General features: G+C 41.3%; 1 protein-coding gene across 1 annotated transcript in view; it reads right to left on the bottom strand.

The window, feature by feature from the left end:
* The window catches only part of st6galnac5a (ST6 (alpha-N-acetyl-neuraminyl-2,3-beta-galactosyl-1,3)-N-acetylgalactosaminide alpha-2,6-sialyltransferase 5a), a 38,578-nt gene extending 25,294 nt beyond the window's left edge, over positions 1-13,284 (bottom strand). Inside the window, exons 1-2 of the mRNA XM_070919244.1 lie at positions 13,270-13,284; positions 12,236-12,445 (exon numbers count right to left, since the gene is read on the bottom strand). Coding sequence (XP_070775345.1) covers positions 12,236-12,445; positions 13,270-13,284 — 225 coding nt within the window. The remainder of the gene's footprint in view (positions 1-12,235; positions 12,446-13,269) is intronic.
* Between the last annotated feature and the right edge of the window lie 8,154 nt (positions 13,285-21,438).

The following is a 21,438-nucleotide window of genomic DNA, read 5'->3' as shown; positions in this document are numbered from 1 at the left end:
CTACAACTCTAAAATGCTACTTGCTCATTAATACATCAGTATTAACAATCTAATAACATCATATATAATAATAATAATAATAATAATATAACAGTCTCAAGAGCCATTTTACTGCAGAACAAGTGGTTTTACTTTTGGCACATTTTACTAATAATTCGCTTTCACTTAAGTAGAATTTTGAATGCAGAACTTTTACTTGCAATGGTGCATTTTTTCATTGTGCTATCCGCTACTCAGATGACTTGTATTAATAACAATGAGCCCCTCTGCATGAAAAAGTTCCCGGTGTGATCAAGTGGAACTTAGAGGAGAACTTGTTTATGCTGTTTTTCCGCTGCGTTCCCAGAGACAGACTTTTAATAAGAAAACACTAATGAAATGAATCACAATCCTAATGTTTATTGCCATGGTAATGCCTATTCATTTACTTAATGGACACGCACCAGAGATGCTATAACAGCCAAACTGCTGATTAGGAACATGCAAATGCGAGTTATATTCACACAGGTTGATCTGCACAATGAAAGAAATCATTCCTGCCAGCAGCTCTGGAACTGACTCACATCATAAACGGCTGTTTGGAGGGTTTTTTTCTGGGTTTTTCACCAAGGTGATGAGCCTCATTAGTCTAATCCTGAGTGTATTCTGCCTAGCAGGAATTCATAAAAACACAAACAATGCACGCGTGCACGCTAACAGCCTTCTGTCGGGGAGGTGCTCCCACACCGTTTTATCCCTTAATGAGCCCTGATCAGCGGTTTCCACGTTACCACACGTGGAAAGCTGCGCGTCACACAGCCGCAGCAGTGCAGGAAGTACGTTTCTAAATTTCTACTAATTACTTTATACACCATTAGGGAGTTTAATCTAGTGGTTCTCGACATGGGGTCTGGTCCCCGCCAGTGGGTCACAAAATAAATTTGAAGGGTGTGAGAGGATTAATAATAATAATAATAATAATAATAATACTAGGAAAGAAGAAAAAACAAAGTTCTGCTGCAAATCTGTATTTGTTATTTGGATTTTTCTCAAATCTTTGCTTCATAGTGAAATATTCTGCGATATTTTGACTCTTTGAGCGTCAGACAAGTATTTAAATGAGTCGACGTGAGAAGTTTAGAGGGAAATAACTCTTCGGTGGAACTTCTAACAACTCGTGGTTTAATCTTCAACAATGTTTTCAATGTAAATTCTTAATGTAAAAGTAACTAATAATTGATGTCAGATAAAAGTAATCCAGTAAAAAAGAACAATATTTCCCTCTGAAATGTAGTGAAGTAGAAATATAACGTAGCATCAAATGAAAATACTCAGGTGAAGTACAAGTACCTCAGAATAGTACTTAAGTACAGTACTTTTGTAAATGTACTTTGTTACTTTCCCACAGTTGTTGGAAGCATTAAAACTTAATGCTGTGCAGTCGATACTGTTCCTCTCGGTTATTAGCAGAGCATCTGATGCTGTCATCATCATCATCATCAAGGCTTTTGTTGCATTATTAATGAGATGATGATGGAGGGTGGAATTAACACTGATTACGAGCCGAGGAAATGGAGTCATCTTCAGCTCATAAATAGACAGACACTCTTTCTGCATCTGTTAATTTATTTTAATTTTATTTGCTGCAGCCAGCTGTCTTCATATCACTCTTCTTCACTGTAAAAGTGACAATTAAAGAGTGTATTTCTGTGTTTCAGTGTTAAAACTTATTGTTTTACTCCAAAACTTTCTTCCCAGCTCTGTGTTGATGTTTTGAAACTTTGTTTAGTTTCAAAGCATCAACACTCATCTTGGAGGAAATTTGGGTATTTGGGGAAAACTTCTGAACTTCTATTAACCAGAGCGGAGCGCTTTGATTCAAACAACTGAAGGGTAACAAATGTTGAAGCAACTTCACTTATAGTTCCATTTGTTTATCTTGACTGCAAATAACTGCAGTTTGAGACGAGGCAGAGGTTTCAAAAGATTACTTGACTCAAAACAAGTCGGGTTCCTTCATAAATATGAAGTTAATCCCTGCTGGCGCCATCAGAAAGATGCACGAGTGCTGTTCCAAATGTGTAATGAGGAAATCATTTCAGCTTTTATTAGATTGTGTTCGTATAGCTGACAAACTACAAAAAGTTAGAGAAACCTTTTTAAAGGTTTACCTGCCTGCTGGCTCATAATGAACACGGATCCCACTTGATTTTGACTTTATTATCTCAAAGAACAAACATCCATTGATTCTACAAAGAAGCTGTCAGGCTGTCTATTTGATATTTTTTCAGCACAGGTTCATTTTGCTGTACAGTACAACAGAGGACAGAACAAGGACAATACTTTTTTTAGGTGATACAAAATTGTGTGTTGCTCTGAAATAAATAATCTGACTCAAATTTAGATTACAACACCAAAACTGTGCAGAAGTGTTTTTTTTAGTTTCTGTATATGTAAAGAATTCAAATTCATCTCATAACTGTTTTTTTCAATGCAACCTGGATTTAATTTACAAGTAACCATAGAAGAGCTGTGAGGAGTAAACTCAACTGCATACGAAAATATCTGCTTCTTTGATAAAAAGTCAAAGGTAAAAGCCTGTGAACAATAGCTTTGGGGGAGAAGTCAACTATGACTCCTAAGGTGCAGAAACATCCAATCACTGAGCTTAAGATTCTGTGGCGTGTGCAGCTAACAGCGGGCGAAAGTCAAAGATTACTGTGTTGAGAAAACGGAGCTTAAATTAATTTACTTTTGCATTCTGGGTCAATTCTAAATGAATTTAGCTGCTATGTCGCTGTGTTTTGTTCACAATTTCAACAAGTGTTTTTGAATTTGCACTCTGATTCTCGCCTCTAACTGACTTCTTCTCCATGGCAACTGCAGCCATGGCCCACGGGTATTGTAGTTATTTAGACCCATCCACCATGCCAAAATAACTATTTACAACTTGTGGTCATAAAACAAACCCATATGGTCGCTACATCATCCAGGAGAGTTCCATGTTTCTTTGTGAACTATGTTGAAACTCATCATGAGGAAAAACACCAGCGGGTCTTCCCACTTCACATATCTATATTCTGGGTTTTTTTACTGCAGGAAATTGAGTCAGCGAGCTCTTTTGATGAGATTGTGTCGACCCGGTGGGGGTTACACCACATCAACCCCGCCTCAAATCAATTTAGTCGTACTGACAATCATGGAAACTTCCACTGTTGACCTACATGTCAGTGTGACCCACTTGCTACTGCTCAGGCTTGTCCTAACCCTAACCCAATTAAGTTCAAATCTGAGGCAATTTTGCGATGTATACAAAATGTCCTCAGTTCTCTAGGGTGACGGGGGGTGAGAGGGTCTGTATCTACGGGATAATATATACTTTATTACAGGCGTTGTTTGGAATTTGTCATTTTTCAGACTTTCTGAAACAAACAAATCATCAGTCACACCAGCTTTCCACAATGATTGACACGATGTAAACAAGCAGAACTTGTCTGTCCTCCACACTCTTTAAATGACTACTTCCTCTGCTGTCCATGTTCCCTGCAGAACCACAGAAACACCTCTGCTATCAGAGAAGTGACTGATTAATACAGACTGATGGACCCTCCTTTCACCTCCACTCCATGTGTTTGAACCACAGTGACACAGCTGGTATTCATTACACAGCAGGAGACGGCTCTACATGTATGCTACGTGTGAATGAAGTATTTTGTTCTGAAGCCTGTTTATAGATCTTTTGTACCAACGAACACTTGGGTTTTATTATTCCCTCCCCTCACCATAAATACCAGCTTCGTAGCATTTTCAAAGGTAGCTTCTCTACTAACACACAGGGGACAAAGTAAAGGAAAAACAAACATAAAATGTCGCCTTCATGTCATATTAGAGTTATCATTATTACGAGATCCAACTTGTAAACAATGTTCACGTCAACATCCAACTCGCAAAAGAACTCGACTGGAAAACTGGGACCGATATATCAGACTTTGCACTTAATAATAAAAAACAAAACAAATAATATGGAAGCCTCACATCAGCCAAAGTCCACTGTTCAGTGTAAATAAACCCACATGTAATGGATATGGTGTTATGTTGTTATTGCACAGATCTTGATAACGAAAATCCTCACAAGTCGCTAACATGGGAATCTTTTCACATGTCTGAACTCAGCATTAGGCCCCATTTTCACTGTTCATTTAAAGCCGTGGTTCCCATCCTGGGGGTCAGGACCCCCTGGGAGATAAATCTGAGGGGTCACTAGATGATTTAGAAGACAGGAAAGCAGAAAAAACATAGCTGCTACACCAAATTATATTACATTTTTCTTTTTACATGAGGTGAGTCAGACTATCCATAACACAAATACATGGGCAGAGGTTTTGCTTGTTTTTACAGGCTCATGCCACTCCGTCATCTATACTGATCATTTAGTGGTCAAACTGATCAGGGATCAAATAAACATGGCAACAGCATGGTGAGTCTTCTGTATAACTGTTTGTTGTTTGAAATTGCTGGAGGCCTTTTTTTTCCCTGTTGTTTAATAAGAAAGGAAGAAAGATGGCTGAATTCGTGTGTAACTTTATCTGCATCATCACAGGCTATTTCTACAGCTTCTTACTGACAGGGGAAGTAAAAATTATGTTTGCATCTTGAAGAGACAGATTTCTGAATTTACATCATTTCAACATCTGGGTACAATGTGCATCACGTGCCGTCGCGGTTTGAGCAAACAGATTACAATCCATCTCAAATGCTTCTCGGATGCATTTACACTTAGCTGTTATGAGATCTGATAGCTCTGCGATCTGCGAGGCATGCAAAGTAGCTGGGTGTAAATAAGGTATAAGTAATGTCGTAGCCTCCAGAACAGCTTAAATGCTTAAAAGATTCAATAAGTCTCTGAACTGGGCTGGAGGGGTGAACACGAGTCCTCCAAAACATGTTCCCTAATTTGGTGATTTGATGGTCAAAGTCATGTATGTGTAACATGTCACGCTAAAATCTCCAGTAGGTGTTCAATTGGGTTGAGATCATGTGACTATGAAGGCCATAGAATATGATTTACATGGTTTTCATACTCATTAAACCATCCAGTGAGCCCTAATTTCTTATATGGCAGCATCTGCATTTGTTTTCACTCTTGTTTGTATGCACCATTAGACTTTTTCCGCGCAGGGGACGACGCACCATCTGAAATTGCTCTGAGAGAGCGTGGACTATCTGCGGTATCTGTTTTACACTACAGAGATCTGGGGTCCCATGAAAGCCCCTGCTGTTGATATGAACCTGACTCAATGTGGAGTCGCTCCGGCAGAGAGGAAGGAAGCAGCTTTGTATGCACCCAGGAAAATGCTTACTCCTCAGCACCACTGGAGGTGTAACCAGTAGACTCGTCAGTGAGAGCAGGAGACCAAAGACCCTTCGATGAACAGTCATGATGCTGTCTCCTCAATGGGGGAGGGGGTGGTGATGGGATATACATCAAAGTCCACTCTGTAATTGGGACTGTTTCGACTGAGTGCAGGCATCGTGGCCCAGGAAGCAATTTAATGTCACATCAGCAAAACACTACATGGCTACAGGAGGCTACAACTTTTGCTTTGTCATTTCTTGTTTTACAAAATGACTTTGCAAACTTGAATAGAGCCCTGCTCTTTTGCTCTATTTTCAGCCAAGAAGCTCATTGTTTTGGCAAACCCCCGGTCTCCATAATTAATAACTTTGGTATCCAATATATTTCTAATCTGGGAGGGGCTCACAGCATATGGGAAGAGATTACGCCAAAATACAAGTAATAGTTTCATCATTCCTCTCTCCCACCATGGAGGACATGCTCATTAATCACGCCTTAAGAGCTGAGTTACGTAGCCGGCCTCATGGATCTGTGGAGCCAGAGGAAGGCAAAGCAAAGAAACTGGATTTTATTGCGATGCTTCCTGCCTGACGTCTCTTTGCATTCGCTCTCAACGATGTGGAAGGCGGCGGCGGCCCATCATCCATCTCCCAATGTTGTGCCAAAAGGTATCATCCATTTATCATAATTTAACCTTTTCAGATCCCTCACAGGTCTCTCAGGGGCTAAATAAGGAGAGCGCCCCACAGGCTGCAGCTTACCAAGCACCAAAGGTTAAAACACGGAGAAGCATGAAATCACCATTCAGCTCATGACACACGCCTCAAGAAATTTCCCTCCACTTCCTTTATGTTGAGAATATATGACTTCACCAGTGATTCCCTAACCACAGAATGCCAAAAGGCACCGAGTGTGAGATTACTCCATCGAGGGAATGCTTATCGAGAGGCAGCGCAACACCCCCGCCCCCACCACCCCCCACCCCCCACCCCACCTACTCTTCATCCATAATTGCTTTCCAGGCCTGCATTGCAAAGAGCCTGAAGCTGTGTTATGTTTGGCGGGAGCAGAATGCACTGGAGATAAGTTGAAATCCAAGACTATGCCCCAATTGGGACCACTGTGGCATAACGAAACCGCTATTCTCTTCTCTTCAGTCGAAACGGAGCATTTTTAGCATTCTAACAAGGTCTCTGCAAAAAAATAGTGGCTATCTGTCGCTAATGTTTCGTGCAGTTCGCATTGTAATTTATAACTCAAAATGGTACAAAACACAAAGACAGACCTCACATACGCATGCACAGGTTTATGCACATACGCACACAGACCTGCAGACTTCACAAACACTGTTAGTTTGCATAAAATGACTACAGAGTCCTTGGCCATAACGGCCTAATTGGGGAGTTTTCTGTCTTGCTCTCCAGCTGGCTGATTGCAGAGCGAAATCCTAATGAACGGTGAAAAATGGCTTTGTTGCTCAGAGGAAACCATAGAAGATGTGGCTGCCTGAGATGAAATATTAAACATCTCACTTCTCCAGCTGTCACTAAAGCTGTGGTTGGGAGAGGGATGCCTTGTCACGTCTCCTCGGCACAGATGGCGTCGTTCTCCTTGGCTCATGCCTTCAAGCAAAGTGTACCTAGTCAGTGAGTGTTTCCAGCCCAGATATGTCCCGAACCGACTCTGTCCGGAGTTTGTGCAGAAGAATCTGCTTTGTAAATGTTGTTTTCTCGCGGTGTGGCATTGACGGTCCATTGGTTGGCCGATCCGTCGGTTGGCCACTTTGATCATCATTTTTTCATCTAGCGCCACTAGCAGGTCAAAGTTTTCATTTATTCAGTGAAATATCTCAACATATACTGAATGAATCAGCGCAAAATTTGGTTCAGACATTCATGGCTCCCAGAGGATGAATCCTAATGACTTTGGTGATCCCCTGAATTTCCTCTAGCGCCACCATGAGGTTGACATTTGTGCCTCTGGGTGAAACGTATCATGCCGTGACATTTTTTCATCTAGCACCATCATCAGGTCAAAATTACAATTTGTCCAATACTTTATCAAATACTAACACTAATGGCATTCCCATGAGCCTTAGCTGTACTTAGCAAACGTTAGCATGCGTAAAGATACTAAACTATGATGGTGAACATGGCAAATACCAACTGCTGAACATCAGCATGTCAGCATTGTCACTGTGGTAGAAAAATGTGGAATAAAAAGACAAAATCTCTTGTTAAGTTCCGTCAGACAATATTATAGCGGTGCCATGTCGAGTACAGTCTCACAGAGCCGCTAGCATGGCTGTAGACTCTTTGTCTTGTTTGCTAAGAAGCCAAAAGTTTAATTTTCAAATCATGTGCAAACATCTTGGTTCTCGTTATACGGGAAAAGTCAGCTCCTTTCCAGTGTGACTTCAGGGTGCCCCTCGTGTTTGATAAGACTCTTTGCTCCCGTCTGCACCAAAATCTCCTCCATTCCTGTGCCTCCACCTGTCTTGCAGGATGTCAGTTAGAAATCTGCATGATACTGGTGTCGGAGAGGCAATTGGAGGGAGATGGTTACACCGTCACGTCTTCCCCTCTCCACAGAGAGACAGGCGAGAGTGGTTTCCTGTCATCCTCCTTCTCCTCACTGAAAAAATAAAAAAGGAGGATACTGCTAGAAGAAAGGAAACCCCTTGGGATTTCACTCTCTATCTTTCGCTCTTGTGTCAGTTTCTGACTCCTTCTTCACTCTCTTGTCTCATTCTCTGAGGCTGAACCTTTCCCGGGTCCTATATTCTCTTTTATCATTCTTTCCGTCCTTACCCTTCCCTAGTTTTGTCCTCTTCTCTCATTCTCTTTGCCCTTATTCTACAAGAGTTTCTCTCCCTTTTCATCTCCTTCCCAAGTTTCTTTCTTTGCTTCCTTATCTCGTCGCTCTCCTCCACAGTCTTCACAGCACATGTTCAAGCCAACCAGTGCTGCTGCATAGCTAGAAATAAATTACCCTTCATTTTGACCCTAAATCAAATGTGCTGCATTGAAAATATACATTTAAATGGATTTCAGATGCATAAATACTGTCTGTAACATAACAAAACAAACAAATATCTTAAAGTTTTGGCTTATAAACCAGCAAGGAGAAAAACATTAATGTTCTGGCAAATGTTTTGGCATCTTGGCCAAAAGTCTGGAGAAAACTTGCAGGCTTCAAAATGTTTTCTGGGTTGTGAGTTTAATTCTCAGGTGGAAGATAAAGTGAAATGGTCAAAGGCTGACTGGCACTGCACCCTGTGTGCCAACCAGCTGATATCTTGGAAAGATCAATATGGTAGAGAGGTCAGCAAGCAAAGATGAAGAAGACAAATGTTCATGTCAGAGTATTTCTTTTCCCAAACACCAATAATTCAGCACTGCAGGAGAACAAATGCGAGGCAAGGCCAACAACTCACTGCTCCATGTATACAGAGAAATCTCATCCATGTTGTCAAACCGGGAGGACGCAATAGCTCAGAACAATGAATGCAAAGTACCTGAAGGTTGTACTGCATGCACTACCACATGCTGTAGTACCAAAGTGCATTCAAATCATAAAGTATTGATTGCAGCTTGCAGTGGCAGAATGTGAAGGGTGACATAATAGCAGATTTGAAGAAGCATTAATGATGTTCAGTGGAGCCGTGGCCCTAATTGATGTCCCTTGTCACCAAAATGTCAATAAGTTTATTGCCAGGAGAAAAAATAAATTGGTGGTTTACTTACGATGCTCGGCTGCTCGTGTCAGTGGGGGAAAATCAATTCTCATCCATAGCTGGGTTTACTGACGCATTACAGACAAATCCTCATCAAATCAAAACATACACGGTCACTGAATATTGGCATTTCAGATAGTGAGAAAAAAAGATGGTGCGGCGCGCCCCATCAGCTGTCTCATGACTCATTTCATATTTATTTGTGCGCCGCTTAACTTCTGAGAGAGCTGCGTGACTTAGCTGTGAAATAATTCTGATTCAAAGACCAAAAGCTAAACAGCCTCTGGCATATTGACCACAACTTCGGACAAGTATTAAAAGTTTACACATTTTAAATTGAAATTCTGTTTTGGGGCCAGTTGGTTGTGATACAAATCTTAACAACCAAACACCAGCTAAATTACTGAGGCCTGGGAGACACACAGCTCGACAGTGGAGCCCATTAATGCAACTCGAGTGACAAACACCTCAAACCAAATGATCTAAACCAAATTATCTGTCTTAAACGAATTAACTATCTTCGTTTAAACAAAAACAAAGACGAATGTGTTTGTCCGCTCGATAGTATATACTTGTCATAACGCCTAAAGGGCCAGATATACTCCAGAACGGAGGCAGACATGGACAGCCGATGCTAATGCATTTTCTGTTTATGCTACATTGTGTGACTGCATTAGGAGGCCTATTCACACGTACTTGTCGGCACATTGATTAATTTCAATTAAGTCCAGTCCATGTGAACCCTTGTGGCTGCTTAATTTACACTTAATTCTAACCTTCTCGACTACATGCCTAACCCAAACCGAAACCTAATTATATCTCTAGGCCTAAAACCAAGTCTTAAACCTCAAACAGCGCCTTGAAGAACTGGGTACAGGACTAAGTACCCTCCATTTTCGGAGGAGCCTGGTAGCCTAGGGGTTAAGGCACCGACCATGAACCACAACTTCCTCGATTTGCATCCGGCTGGGGACCTTTGTTGCATCATTCCCCGTCTCTCCCTCCCCTCATTCTCTGTCATCTCTCTTCTGTCTCTGTAACGTATAAAATTTGAAAGCGTTCCGTTTTCCAAAATCATCCTCACTCTCAAGGTCTAAAACTCATAACTTATAGATAAATAAAAGTGCAAGGGCAGTGAGTACATACAGTACATCATTGAATCAGAAAGCAAAATCTAATGAATGTTAGTAACAGTTTCAGAAATAATTTTAATGTTCACTTTTATTTCCAAGTCATTTGTGTAACATGTGAAAACTGAGGATTTGGCTAAAATATGTTTAAGTGTCTGACGCTTGTGTTGCTGCTCTTATCTACACTCTGCTTTAGTGACGTCGTCGGATCCTTTAAGTGCAGCTCTACAATTATGTTGGTGGATCAAATGCTATAACTGATACACACACACACACACACACACTAGGTCACCATAACAACATGCACCAGCTAGTACAGTATGTTATATGTAAAGTGAACTGTGTGAATTCACTGTACTCACACAAAAGCTATAGAGTCGAGCGACTTGAAAAGAAAACTGAAAGGCAAAGACAAGCAGCCTCTCTCCTGAGAAAACTCTGCCAGCTGAACTTCACAGTCATCAGCAGCCAACATTACAGGTTTCCACACTTGTTGTGTTCTGCACCAAGGAGATTTATTTTAATGAATAATAGTTCCACCTTCTGTTGCCAACCTGCATTACTTTGTCACAAGATTAAGTGACTCTTCCGAGCCCCCGGTGTTTCATTTAGCAAAAGTTCATTTACCAACCAGGCTACTTTTTCTGCCGTTCAGGAACAATGTGTTGACTTCCAAATCTGTCCAGCTGACACATGTTCACGCTGCTTGTTTGTCTCATCCACACAACAACAGGCTCTTCTGAGAACGGTGAAGAGGCTGTCAAATTACTCATATGCAAATCCACCTGTGACATAATCTGATGATTTAAAGCAGCCAACAGATACATTCGTTGAAAGAGACACGGCAGCCCTGACGAGCTCTGCCATTCATGGTGTCATCAGTCTTGCCATGGCTGGATTAATGAACGAGCCTACCAGACACAGGCCCAGGGACCCCCTGACCCCTCGGGCCTCCAGGCACAGCCTCTGATCGAAGTGACTGTCGATCAAATGACTACAAAAGGGACACAAAACAAGTACAGAAATGCAAAACGACTACATTGAGACACAAGATGACATGCAAAATTACTCCAGAGAGATGCAAAACGATTACAAACACAAAAAGGTCTACAAAGAGATGCAAAATGACTACATTGAGGAGCAAAGCGGCTACAGAGAGATGCAGAACTACTACAAATAGACATAAGACAACTACAAAGAGATGCAAACGGCCTATAAAGAGCCACAAAACTACAACAAACTGATACAAACTGATTCATGTTGTGTCTCTTCCAGTCTGGGTGTGTTTCTCCTTTGTAGGAGGGTTGAGGAGCCCAGGGGCCCCATTGTCTCATTATCTGTCTCTGAGTCCGGACCAAACTTTCCATTCCTCTAAATTTCAACCATGTTAAAACAGTTAGTTGGAAAACTGTTGCATCCATCGTTTGGCTCAGTGGTGCAGACCGCCACACAAACCGCCCAACAGCCCATCAACCAGATTGTTTGCAGAGGAGCACGCTGTCTTGTGTGTTGCCTAAAACCTTTACAAGGTGATTAGGTCAGCTTTACTTGCAACACCTTCGCTCCCCAGCACTCACATTGATTGTTTTCTCCTGGCATGGTAAATAGATGGAAGTCAATACACCCCTTCGGTGACGTCAGGGTTCACCTAGCTGCAGGTCTCCTGGGTTTATCAATTAGAGCGTAAGAATGCAGCCAAGGATTTCATTTGTAGCCTAAGCTGTTATTAGTAACGACAGGTGGGTATTGAGTGTGGCGCAACACTGTGCTGGAGAAAATTGTGATAAATGACAAGGGGAAGCTCTCCCTCTCTAAAGAGCTGTGCAGATAGATGACTGCTGGTCTTTAGACAGGAGGGAAGGTGTGTGTGTGTGTGTGTGTGTGTTTCAGGAAGAGAAAGTGAAGATGCAGTGCAGAAATGGGTTTCTAATGGGGAAAAAGTAAGACTTCACTTTCAAAGGCTTTGGTACTTTGCAGTGCATTAGACACACATTTGACGCCATTCATCCGCCCCGCACAGCCACATCTGTTTACCTTATGGTCGATGATGCCGCTGTATCCCTGGAGGACCTGGGGGTGAGGCTTGGCCACCCTGACGGGGGCTTCAGTGGGCCGCCGCAGCTGTTCGTGCTGCCGGATGTGCGTGTCGTTCGCGTCCCTGGAGGCGCCGTTGAAGCTGCCGTTGTACACGAGGAACAAGCTGGCGCACAGGAGGAGCACGAGGAGCACGGCGACCCCATGACGCTGCCACAAAGACACAAGCAGATGCTGACAAATTAGCGCTGTGGCACTGGAGCGACTTCAGGCTGCAGATATACGCTTAATGACAGGTGAGAGGCTGCACATCATCATCATCATCATCATCATCAGCTGGTTTGTCAATAACAACTCAACTTCCTGTAATTCATGTCACGTGGGATCAAAACTTAAAAAAACCCCAGCTCTTATGGAGTAAACGTCAGGGCCCGACACTGTTAATGATAATCTTTACTGCATTTTAATGCTCAGGTGCGTTCAGGGGCACGTCTGCGCTTCACCTCTGAGCGCCGAAAGCTGTGAAGTAAAAGTTCGTATCGACATCTTGACCTTGTCGAGTCAGAAGGTGCATCAGGCTGAGCCCCCACGTTAGACATCAATATCAAATCACAAATGCAGAAGATAAGCAGCTCGTGACACTTTTGGTTTCTGCCTAACAAGGATTGTTGCATGTGTGGATCTGTTTTTTCTTATTTCAGATCTGTTTAAACAGCATGCATTAATACAAGTAATATTAAAACAACACAATTTCACGCACTTTTTAAATGTATGCATCTGCATTGAACGCGGGGGGGAAAACAAACGCCCAGCGCGCTGTGCTCCACGCTGTAGTGTTTATTATAAGGAAAAGCCGGAGCTTAGTGCCAAGCAGAGCGCACAGCTGGATGTCCATTGTTCACATCCTAATCTTTTGATCCGGCAGAGTACACACAGCAGCGTTATGGCGAGTGGAGCGCACTTCACGGAACAATGCTGGATTTAAAAGCGAGCACAAACAGTTGCCTACAGGGCTACATGGCAGAGACCTTTACCATAGGTGTCTTCATTTTGCAGGCACGCTGTCTTATCGCTGCGGCTCAGTGCGTCTGACTCCACTTTCTCTCATGGTCCAGGTCCAGCGTCATCTGTTCGCATCCCGGATCCCACTCCAGTCCGTCCGCGCTGTGCCAGCCCGCCTGCCGCTGCCTGTGTGTCTTCAGACCGGAGCCCAGGCGCAATTCATACTGTGGAGACCGAAGCGACAGATGTTCACTATTGTACCGCTGCTGGGTCTTAAAGCCCCGCGAGTTCGAGGGGCTGAGGAGCGGAGGCGCAGCGCAGTTAATTAAAGAGACTACCTGCAAGAGGGTGATAAGGCCGTTTTGTTTAATGGTTATTTCCTGCTGAGTAATATTTGATGGAAATCTCTGCTCGGATTACTCTGAAGTAGCTGCAGTGGATCCACGCCATGTCATCTGTTGACGTCTGCTGCATAAAATATGAGGCGGATTGTAAAAGTTTATACAGTTTAGATCCTGGAAAACAGAGTCTGTTCATCAGTGCTGGGATGTAACTGTGTTTTTGTACTGAAGTACTGTATCCTACTTTAGTACAAATTTGAGGTACTTGAACTTTGCACATTTCAGAGGCAAATATTTCTTATTTATTTGACAGCTTCAGTTACTTTAGAAATTAGGAGTTTACATGCGAAACACAAGATGAGCTTGTAAAGTATGAGGACTTGTTCCAGATTAAACTACCACACAATGTAATTAACAATTCACATAGTAAAATGTGCCAGAACGTGTATTTTATTTGTTCATATCAGCTCCACCTCCACTAACTACAACAGTAAAATGCTGCTTACATACAAACATACACTTAATGCTCTCGCTTTTGTATTGTATTGTTTTATATATTGAAAAATGCTCTATAAATAAAGTTTCCAGTAAATTTTATACACAAACATTATGGACCTCAGCTTTAAAACGAAATGATTTTCAGTGTTGGATCTACATTATTGCAGCATGCAGCTCTGGTGCTGAATCTGAGCTGCACCTACTTCATTGTTGGTTTCTTGCTAGGGTATGCAGGAATGCATGTCCATGCTGTGTGTGTGTGTGGGTGTGTTTGTGTGTGTGTGTGTGTGTGCTGTAGCCTACTGTGTCTTCGTATTAAAGCCCTCTATATGTACACATATACCACAACAGATTCACAGTAGCTCAATAACTAGCCAGTTGTTTTTTTTCTAACCACACTGAAACAACAAATCGCCGCCTCCTTAAAAGGTTTTAGATTTGCAGCTCTAAACTTGTGGAGTCCTGAAAGTGTTGCGTTTTATGTTTCAAGCAGTAGCAACAGCAGTTTAGCACGAATATTAATAAACTGAATACTTTTCAAAACAAAGTTCAAAGGGCTTCACAGAGCAGCAGAGAGATACAACTACTAAACCTTTTGAAGACAGGTTCCCCAAAACCACACATCCGTGTATATTATATATATAGATATATATATATATATACTGTTGTCATTGGTTTGGGTATTCGTTAGTTACTGGTTTCACACATAATTAATCGGTGACACTTATAATTTCTAGAAATAACTATGTAATTTGGTACAAATTATAGGGGGGAAAAGAGTTCTCTGACTGGTATTTTAGTTAAACTTTGTTGAGTTTAAAAGCAGTTGTTGTTGTTTTCTAGAAGTTCCTTGAAAGAACTGCTCCATTGAAACCTCAAGTACAAATGTATTAATCATTCATTTAGAATTGTAAGTTGTATTCTTTATTCATGTTGAACTGAATCCTTGCCTGCAGACAATTGCACATTTTGGCACGTGCAATGAATTTTGCATACCTACTGGGTACTGACTAAAAGACTCAAGGTCAGTTCATTAATATTAATTAATTGGAGGGGTACAATTTGACCATAATTAGTGTTCTTTTCAGGACACTTACTACGAACTTATTAGGAATTTCTTATTAATCTATGTACTAGCTAAATGCTTCGTTACCATATTTTACAACAATTGAGGTTGTAGTGATGAAGTCCCTGCAAACAGAATAAAAATATAACCTTTATATAGAGAAGCCCGGTTTGCATTTTTACATTTATCAAGAGAAATGCATATATACATACATAAACTAAGAAATACATGCAGAAATATGCACACATGACATTAAGTACATATGCAGAAATATACAGAACATATATATTCTTAATTATGTTGAAAAAGTTCCCAAATTAATAAGAAATTAAGTCAAATGCAGCAATAACAGAAACATAAAATCATTTTTTAAAACCAGACAATGATGGAGCTGGCAGCTCAGTTTCATCCATATAGTTCTGCATGAACTGAACCTGCCCTGTTCTGCAGCCTGAGGGTCTCGTGCTGAGATTTGATTTATAGTTTACAGGTCAGAGATGTTTGCTAAGTCCAGCACAAGACCCGAGGGGTGATCTATGAAATGTTAAAAATGATGAAAATGTACAGTCGACCAGCGTGCAGGCTAAAAACAGAAGAAATACAGTCTCGTCTTATAGATTTGGTAAGAAGTGTTGTCTCTGAATAGGAATAAAGTATATTGATATATTGATTAAAAAAATCTACATATGTATCCTTGAAAGAGTTTGTATAATAACATCATCTCCAGGTACCTCCTCTGGTCACCATGACTGCAGCCTCCACTCATTAATCCACCACTTGATGGACAGTTAAACCACACATAACAATGTATTTAATCTGATGTGGAGCAGCTCCGTGTTTCACCCTCATTTGCCAGCGACTGCGTGTAATCTGCTAATGAATAAAAAACAGATTCTCATGCGAGACGCAAGGGAGACTTTCCTGAAGCAATAATCCACATCAGTGTCGCCATCAGAGTCGCAGGGGAATAATGTGCGATAACACAGCGTAAGGCTCGACGACAACAACAACAACAACAACAATAACACATCAGAAAAACAGTTTCAAAGAAAGGCCGTCTTTGAAGTGTGCATTTTCTGAAGGGCAGGGAAAGGGCACGTGGATCTCTGAGCTTTAACACATACTGTATGTACGGAAACGTGGTACATTTGGCAAATAGGTATTTTTAGAGGTAACCGTTGCACAAGTCAGTAAAACCCAGATGATATTGGAAACTGTAATATGCCCCAACTGCACAATGCTCAGACCATTCATTGTAACTTCCAAGGGTTTAAAAGAGAACACAGCTTGATTTTATTATGTTCATAGTTGCTCTTCCCCTGAAAGCCTACCAAAAGTTCAACAAGCACTTAGCAGAAAACAGGACTTCTACATGGCACTACACCGGCACTTGAGTTGATAAACTGCTGGTTTTTATCTGCAGACCATCGAGAGGAGAAAAGAATAAAACTGGAAACTGGAAATGAATCCAAATTTTCAATATTAACGTTATGAACATGAAGTAGCTGTGCCTGATACGTCCTCACAGACTGCATGCTGTTATATTTTAATGGTTAGTGGGTTTATCGTGATATTTAATACTTCAAAAAGGATTTACTTTTTCTTTTTTTTCCCCCTCCGTTGTACGTTTAGAAATACTACAACTATGAATGTTATGCTGGTGTTTATACATTATACATGACTCTGTTGTAAGATAAGAGGATCAAACCTCCTGTGTGAGTTTGTGGAAACTGTTATAAAACCAGAGGCCGAGAAGTCAGCTGCTCGAGCTAAAGTAGCAACGCTGCTTTTTTCTTTTCTATATGCTATTAAAAGTCTCTGCTTGTAATTCTGCCGGAGTAATCTCTCTTTTCAAACACCTAAAGACTCAAGGGGAAACATTCAAGAAAATGTGCACAAAATCTCAAAATAACTCCGCGTTTAGTGAACTTTAACTCGAGTCATTTTTAAAACCAGTTTCAGGGAGTATTCATGAGGGCCAGTGCAGACCGCTGCTGTGTGGGCGGCTCAGCGCTCTATATGCTCTCTTACCATGACCATCAGGCCGTGAGCAGTCATACAAATTTAAAATGTAATCACCATGCAGGCAACATAACATGCCAGCAGCAGCGGCAGCATGTTGATCGATGTTAATGGTCCTCGTAACACTGAGGTTACTGCGCTCATAGGGCAGCGCCTGATCGCCAGGGCCAGCTCGATGATGATGGTGATGATGGTGAGGTTACTGTGAAAGATGGCTGCTGCTGCCGAGCACGTGGACCGCGGTGGATGCTGATCAGCAGGTGTTTACGACGCTCATAACACGCAGGAGGGCTCAGGCACCTACTTATTGCCTGTTGTAGGCCGTTACATGGTTGATTGTCACGGGTCCGCACGGTGCTATATTTCTCCCTTTTACGATCTCTCTAATCCGCTGCAGATCTGTATCCCGCCTCTGATTTATGAGTGAAAGCTGCTCCCTGTGGTGCTGCAGGAGAGGGACCTTGACAAGGGAATCTGAATGGCTGTCTGTCCTTTCCATAATTAGAGAGTACATCCAATTCACCCCGTTCATTACCCCTGGGCCCAGAGACAAATGATGAGGAGGCCTGTTTTAATGCAGGCTCGCTCGCTGTCCCGTTCGGGGTGAACAACCAACAGTGCATACAAGAAGATGGGAGACGGTAGTTCAGTTATCATATGACACAGAATGTAAGTAGGAACCATGGACTCTTTGTGGACTACCGTTTTGAAGCCTCAAGTTTGGCATTTTGGCCGTTGCCATCTTGTTTTTTTGAAACCAGAAGTGACCATATTTGGACGAGATTGCGGAGCTGGAGATCTGAGAACCTGAAGACAATATTCACGTTTACCTATACCAACAACCTGACTGCACCTGGCTCCATGCAAAGTAGCAGCCAACAAAGTCAGCTTGTAAATGTACTTACTGGAAGAAGAGAAGTTTCTTTTAGTACAACTGAATGCTTCCATCCTGATTGACAGGTCGCCGTGGTCTCATCGCTTTTATTTTCTCTCACTTTTCCAGACAAAATTAGCCACTAGCTGGTGAAGAAAGTGGAATATCTCCTTGCTAAAGAGCCAGATTCTGTTCAGGAGTTGGTGGTGACAGAAACAGAGATAAAAGGAGTGAATGTTGGCTGTGTGAATGTGTAAATAGGCAACTCTTAGCCAAAACAACAACTAAGGTGATCATTTGCCATAGTTGTGTTTACAGTTTACAGTGTTTACAGCTGCCCACAAGTGACCAAACAAATCAATAAATGCAAGTCAGTATAAATGTAATGCGTGGTGTGAGTGCAGACTTCTTACATCAGTCTGCACTCACACCTGCATTACCACATAAAGACAATGTAACTTTCACCAAATTAATGGAGATAACACGTCCACTGTGATGGATTATACAGCTAAAAGGTTTTGGGTCGGCTAATTGATTTTCATATTGTGACAAAATTGAATCAAAGGAATCCAGAAAGGTGGGAAAAACAGGTTTAATGGTCACCAGTGAAGTATAAAAACATTTAAATGATGTTGTTCAACATGTACATATTGTTGGGTGGAATAATAATAATAATAATAATAATAATAATAAATGCGTAAGCAGTTTTTTGTCTACATTAACACACACACACACCATTTAATGTTTTTTTTCCGAAGCATGTTTACTATTGCTTCCATTACTTTCAGAAAATGAACTTAAAAGACCTACTTACTAGCTCTCTAAGCTTTCAACTACATATGACAGTGTTTTTCAGCGAATGGAGTTGGCTCAGGTGTCATCAGGTGAACTAAGTGTGGAACTTAGCAGGTTGAGATAACAGATAACAGGTTGTTTCTCTGTCTGTCATAAACAATGGTCTCTGGCGTCGGGTTTGTGAATGTCCTCTACGATCTCTCTCCGCCCGTCCTGGTCGGTGACTTTCACTGCTTCCCAGCTAAAAACTGGATCTTTGAGTTGAAATTATTTTTGTCACACATTCTGTTCCCAAGGTCAAAAGTAAACCTTAATTATCAATCAACAATCTTAATTATTGAGCAATCTTTTGGTTATTTTTTCAGTCGATTGATTAATCATGGTGACATCTTCAAATTCTTCAGATTGTTTGTTTTGTCCGACAAATAGTCCCAAACTCCAAGATCTTAAATTCACAATTATATGAAAGACAAAAGCTGAAATCCTCACATTGACAAGCTGGAACCAACAAATGTTTGGCATATTTGTGTGATAAGTTACTTAATTAATTAATTCATCCTCAAAAGTGATTCTTCTTTTGACCAATCAATCAATCAATCAATTGACTAATCATTTCAGTGTTACATATTTTGTAGTTATTAAAAGAGTACTTGGCTGATTTAGCATTGCACTTCTGTAACATTGTCGGACTCACGAAGGACAGTATCTTTTTAAAAAAAGGATAAAAATCAATGCAGCAGAACCATTATTATTCCACACGTTCGTCTTCCTTGTCAAAACCTGGCGCCTAAATTACCCACAATGCAACTGAAGTCTGCCGCCAACAGTTCGGCTGGCGATTAGGGTGTGTCATGCTAGTAGCAGCTAATGTAGCTTCGAGCCTGTAGCCTCGAGCAGAGATGAGGAGCGAGCTGAAGAGGCCATTTCTTTCCAACTCCACACCCACAGATATTTTTAATTTTCAAAAGATGATGTCTGCAAGACCTGTAAACACATTTTGATGTGTTAGATTGGCACAGTTCCCTTTTAAGGAGCTAAAATGTTTAAAAACTCTGGTATGGTCCTTTAATGGGGTTGGACACTGTGTCTGTTGTGGTAGTTGAAACTAAAACATACAGTTAAAAGTTTAACCTCTTTTAATCTCTGCAGGAATGGGGGGTCAGCTCTTTGTGTGATAAACACATTGTTAACATAATACAACAGCTGACAGGTCATTATGGGGGAAATTAATGTATTGTGTTACCAGGTGGGACGAAAAAATGAATCCCATTCAGGTTGGACTGGAAGTAAATTAGAAAGCAGATAGGATTTCCAAGACCGGATTCAATTTAATAACGTCAGTCATCGGGACTATTGTCATGAAAATAACTCGAAGCCCAAACAATATTTAATCCTGCCTCCTTTACCCAGTAAATTACATTCATTACACCCCAATCTGTTCACTTGGTGTGTACTTACAGTTGGTGTGGCAGAGTCGGCACATTGTCCACTAGGGGATTTATTTGCTCTCCGTGTTTGTTGACTGTGGACACTTCAAGAATAGGTTGATGGGTGTTCTTTGCTCTGAGCTGGCCTTTAATTAAATTGTTCCCTCAGGCATGATGGAAGAGGGAATCTAGTTTCAGGGGTGACTGGGCCACGAGTACAGAGGGAGACCCGGCGCTTTGTGAAGGACCCGCTTTGTTGTGTGTCTCTGCTGGAGGTGAGACAAGCACTCAGAGTCTGACTTCGCCAAATGAGAAAGCAGCTCTGGCGGTGATGCATCAGTGTCCCCCACCACCACTGATGCAACCAACCAACCTAGAGGCACACATGCATGTTTTATATGTTGCTCTATATGAGTGTTTCCAAACCCGTGTCTTAAAACCAACTGATGATTGTGTTCATTTTTTTTTTTTCTGAAAAAAACACCAAATTAGACTGGAAATATTGGATACTTCACCTCTTCAAGCCCATAAAAATCATTGACAATAACAAATCGTCTTTCTTAGGGAGTAAAATAGGAGTTCCACAGGGGTCTGTCCTTGGTCCACTTCTCTCCTGTATATATATATATATATATATATATCAGGGTATATACATCAGGGTTGTTTTTCAGACATTAAAAGGAAGACATCAAACAACGGTTTTCACAGGCTGAGTAGTATCATTCATTTTGAGTAAACTAACCTCGTGAAATCAGTGGTGTGGTCTTTTAAAATGATCGTGTATTCAAATGTTTGTATAGAAAGCTGATAAGATCTCACCATGTTCTCAAGCAGCTTAATATGTTGAGGTTTTATTACTTCATTTAGGTTTTTATGGATGAGTCTAATATAAGCAAATTTAATGACCAGGCTCCTCAGGTGCTCAGTGACGTGGTAAAAACCTCTACTGGTTCTGGCTTTTAAACTTGGGATCCAGCTGCTATATACTTGTCCCAGATAAAAGCAAACAAATAAATAAATCCTTCGCGTGAAACAGTCTAAGAAGGAAAAAACACTCTGGATAATTGATCACAACTTGTATTTAAAGTGAAGCCCCAACCTGCGATGAGGGGTAGGGACCCACAGCTCCACGTGATCCACCATCCTTTTCTTTTCTGCTTTGGGATGAATTCTGCGCT

The sequence above is a fragment of the Enoplosus armatus genome, chromosome 14 (assembly GCF_043641665.1).
Source record: "Enoplosus armatus isolate fEnoArm2 chromosome 14, fEnoArm2.hap1, whole genome shotgun sequence".
Lineage (NCBI taxonomy): Eukaryota > Metazoa > Chordata > Actinopteri > Centrarchiformes > Enoplosidae > Enoplosus > Enoplosus armatus.
This window is presented reverse-complemented; position numbering and strand designations above follow the sequence as displayed.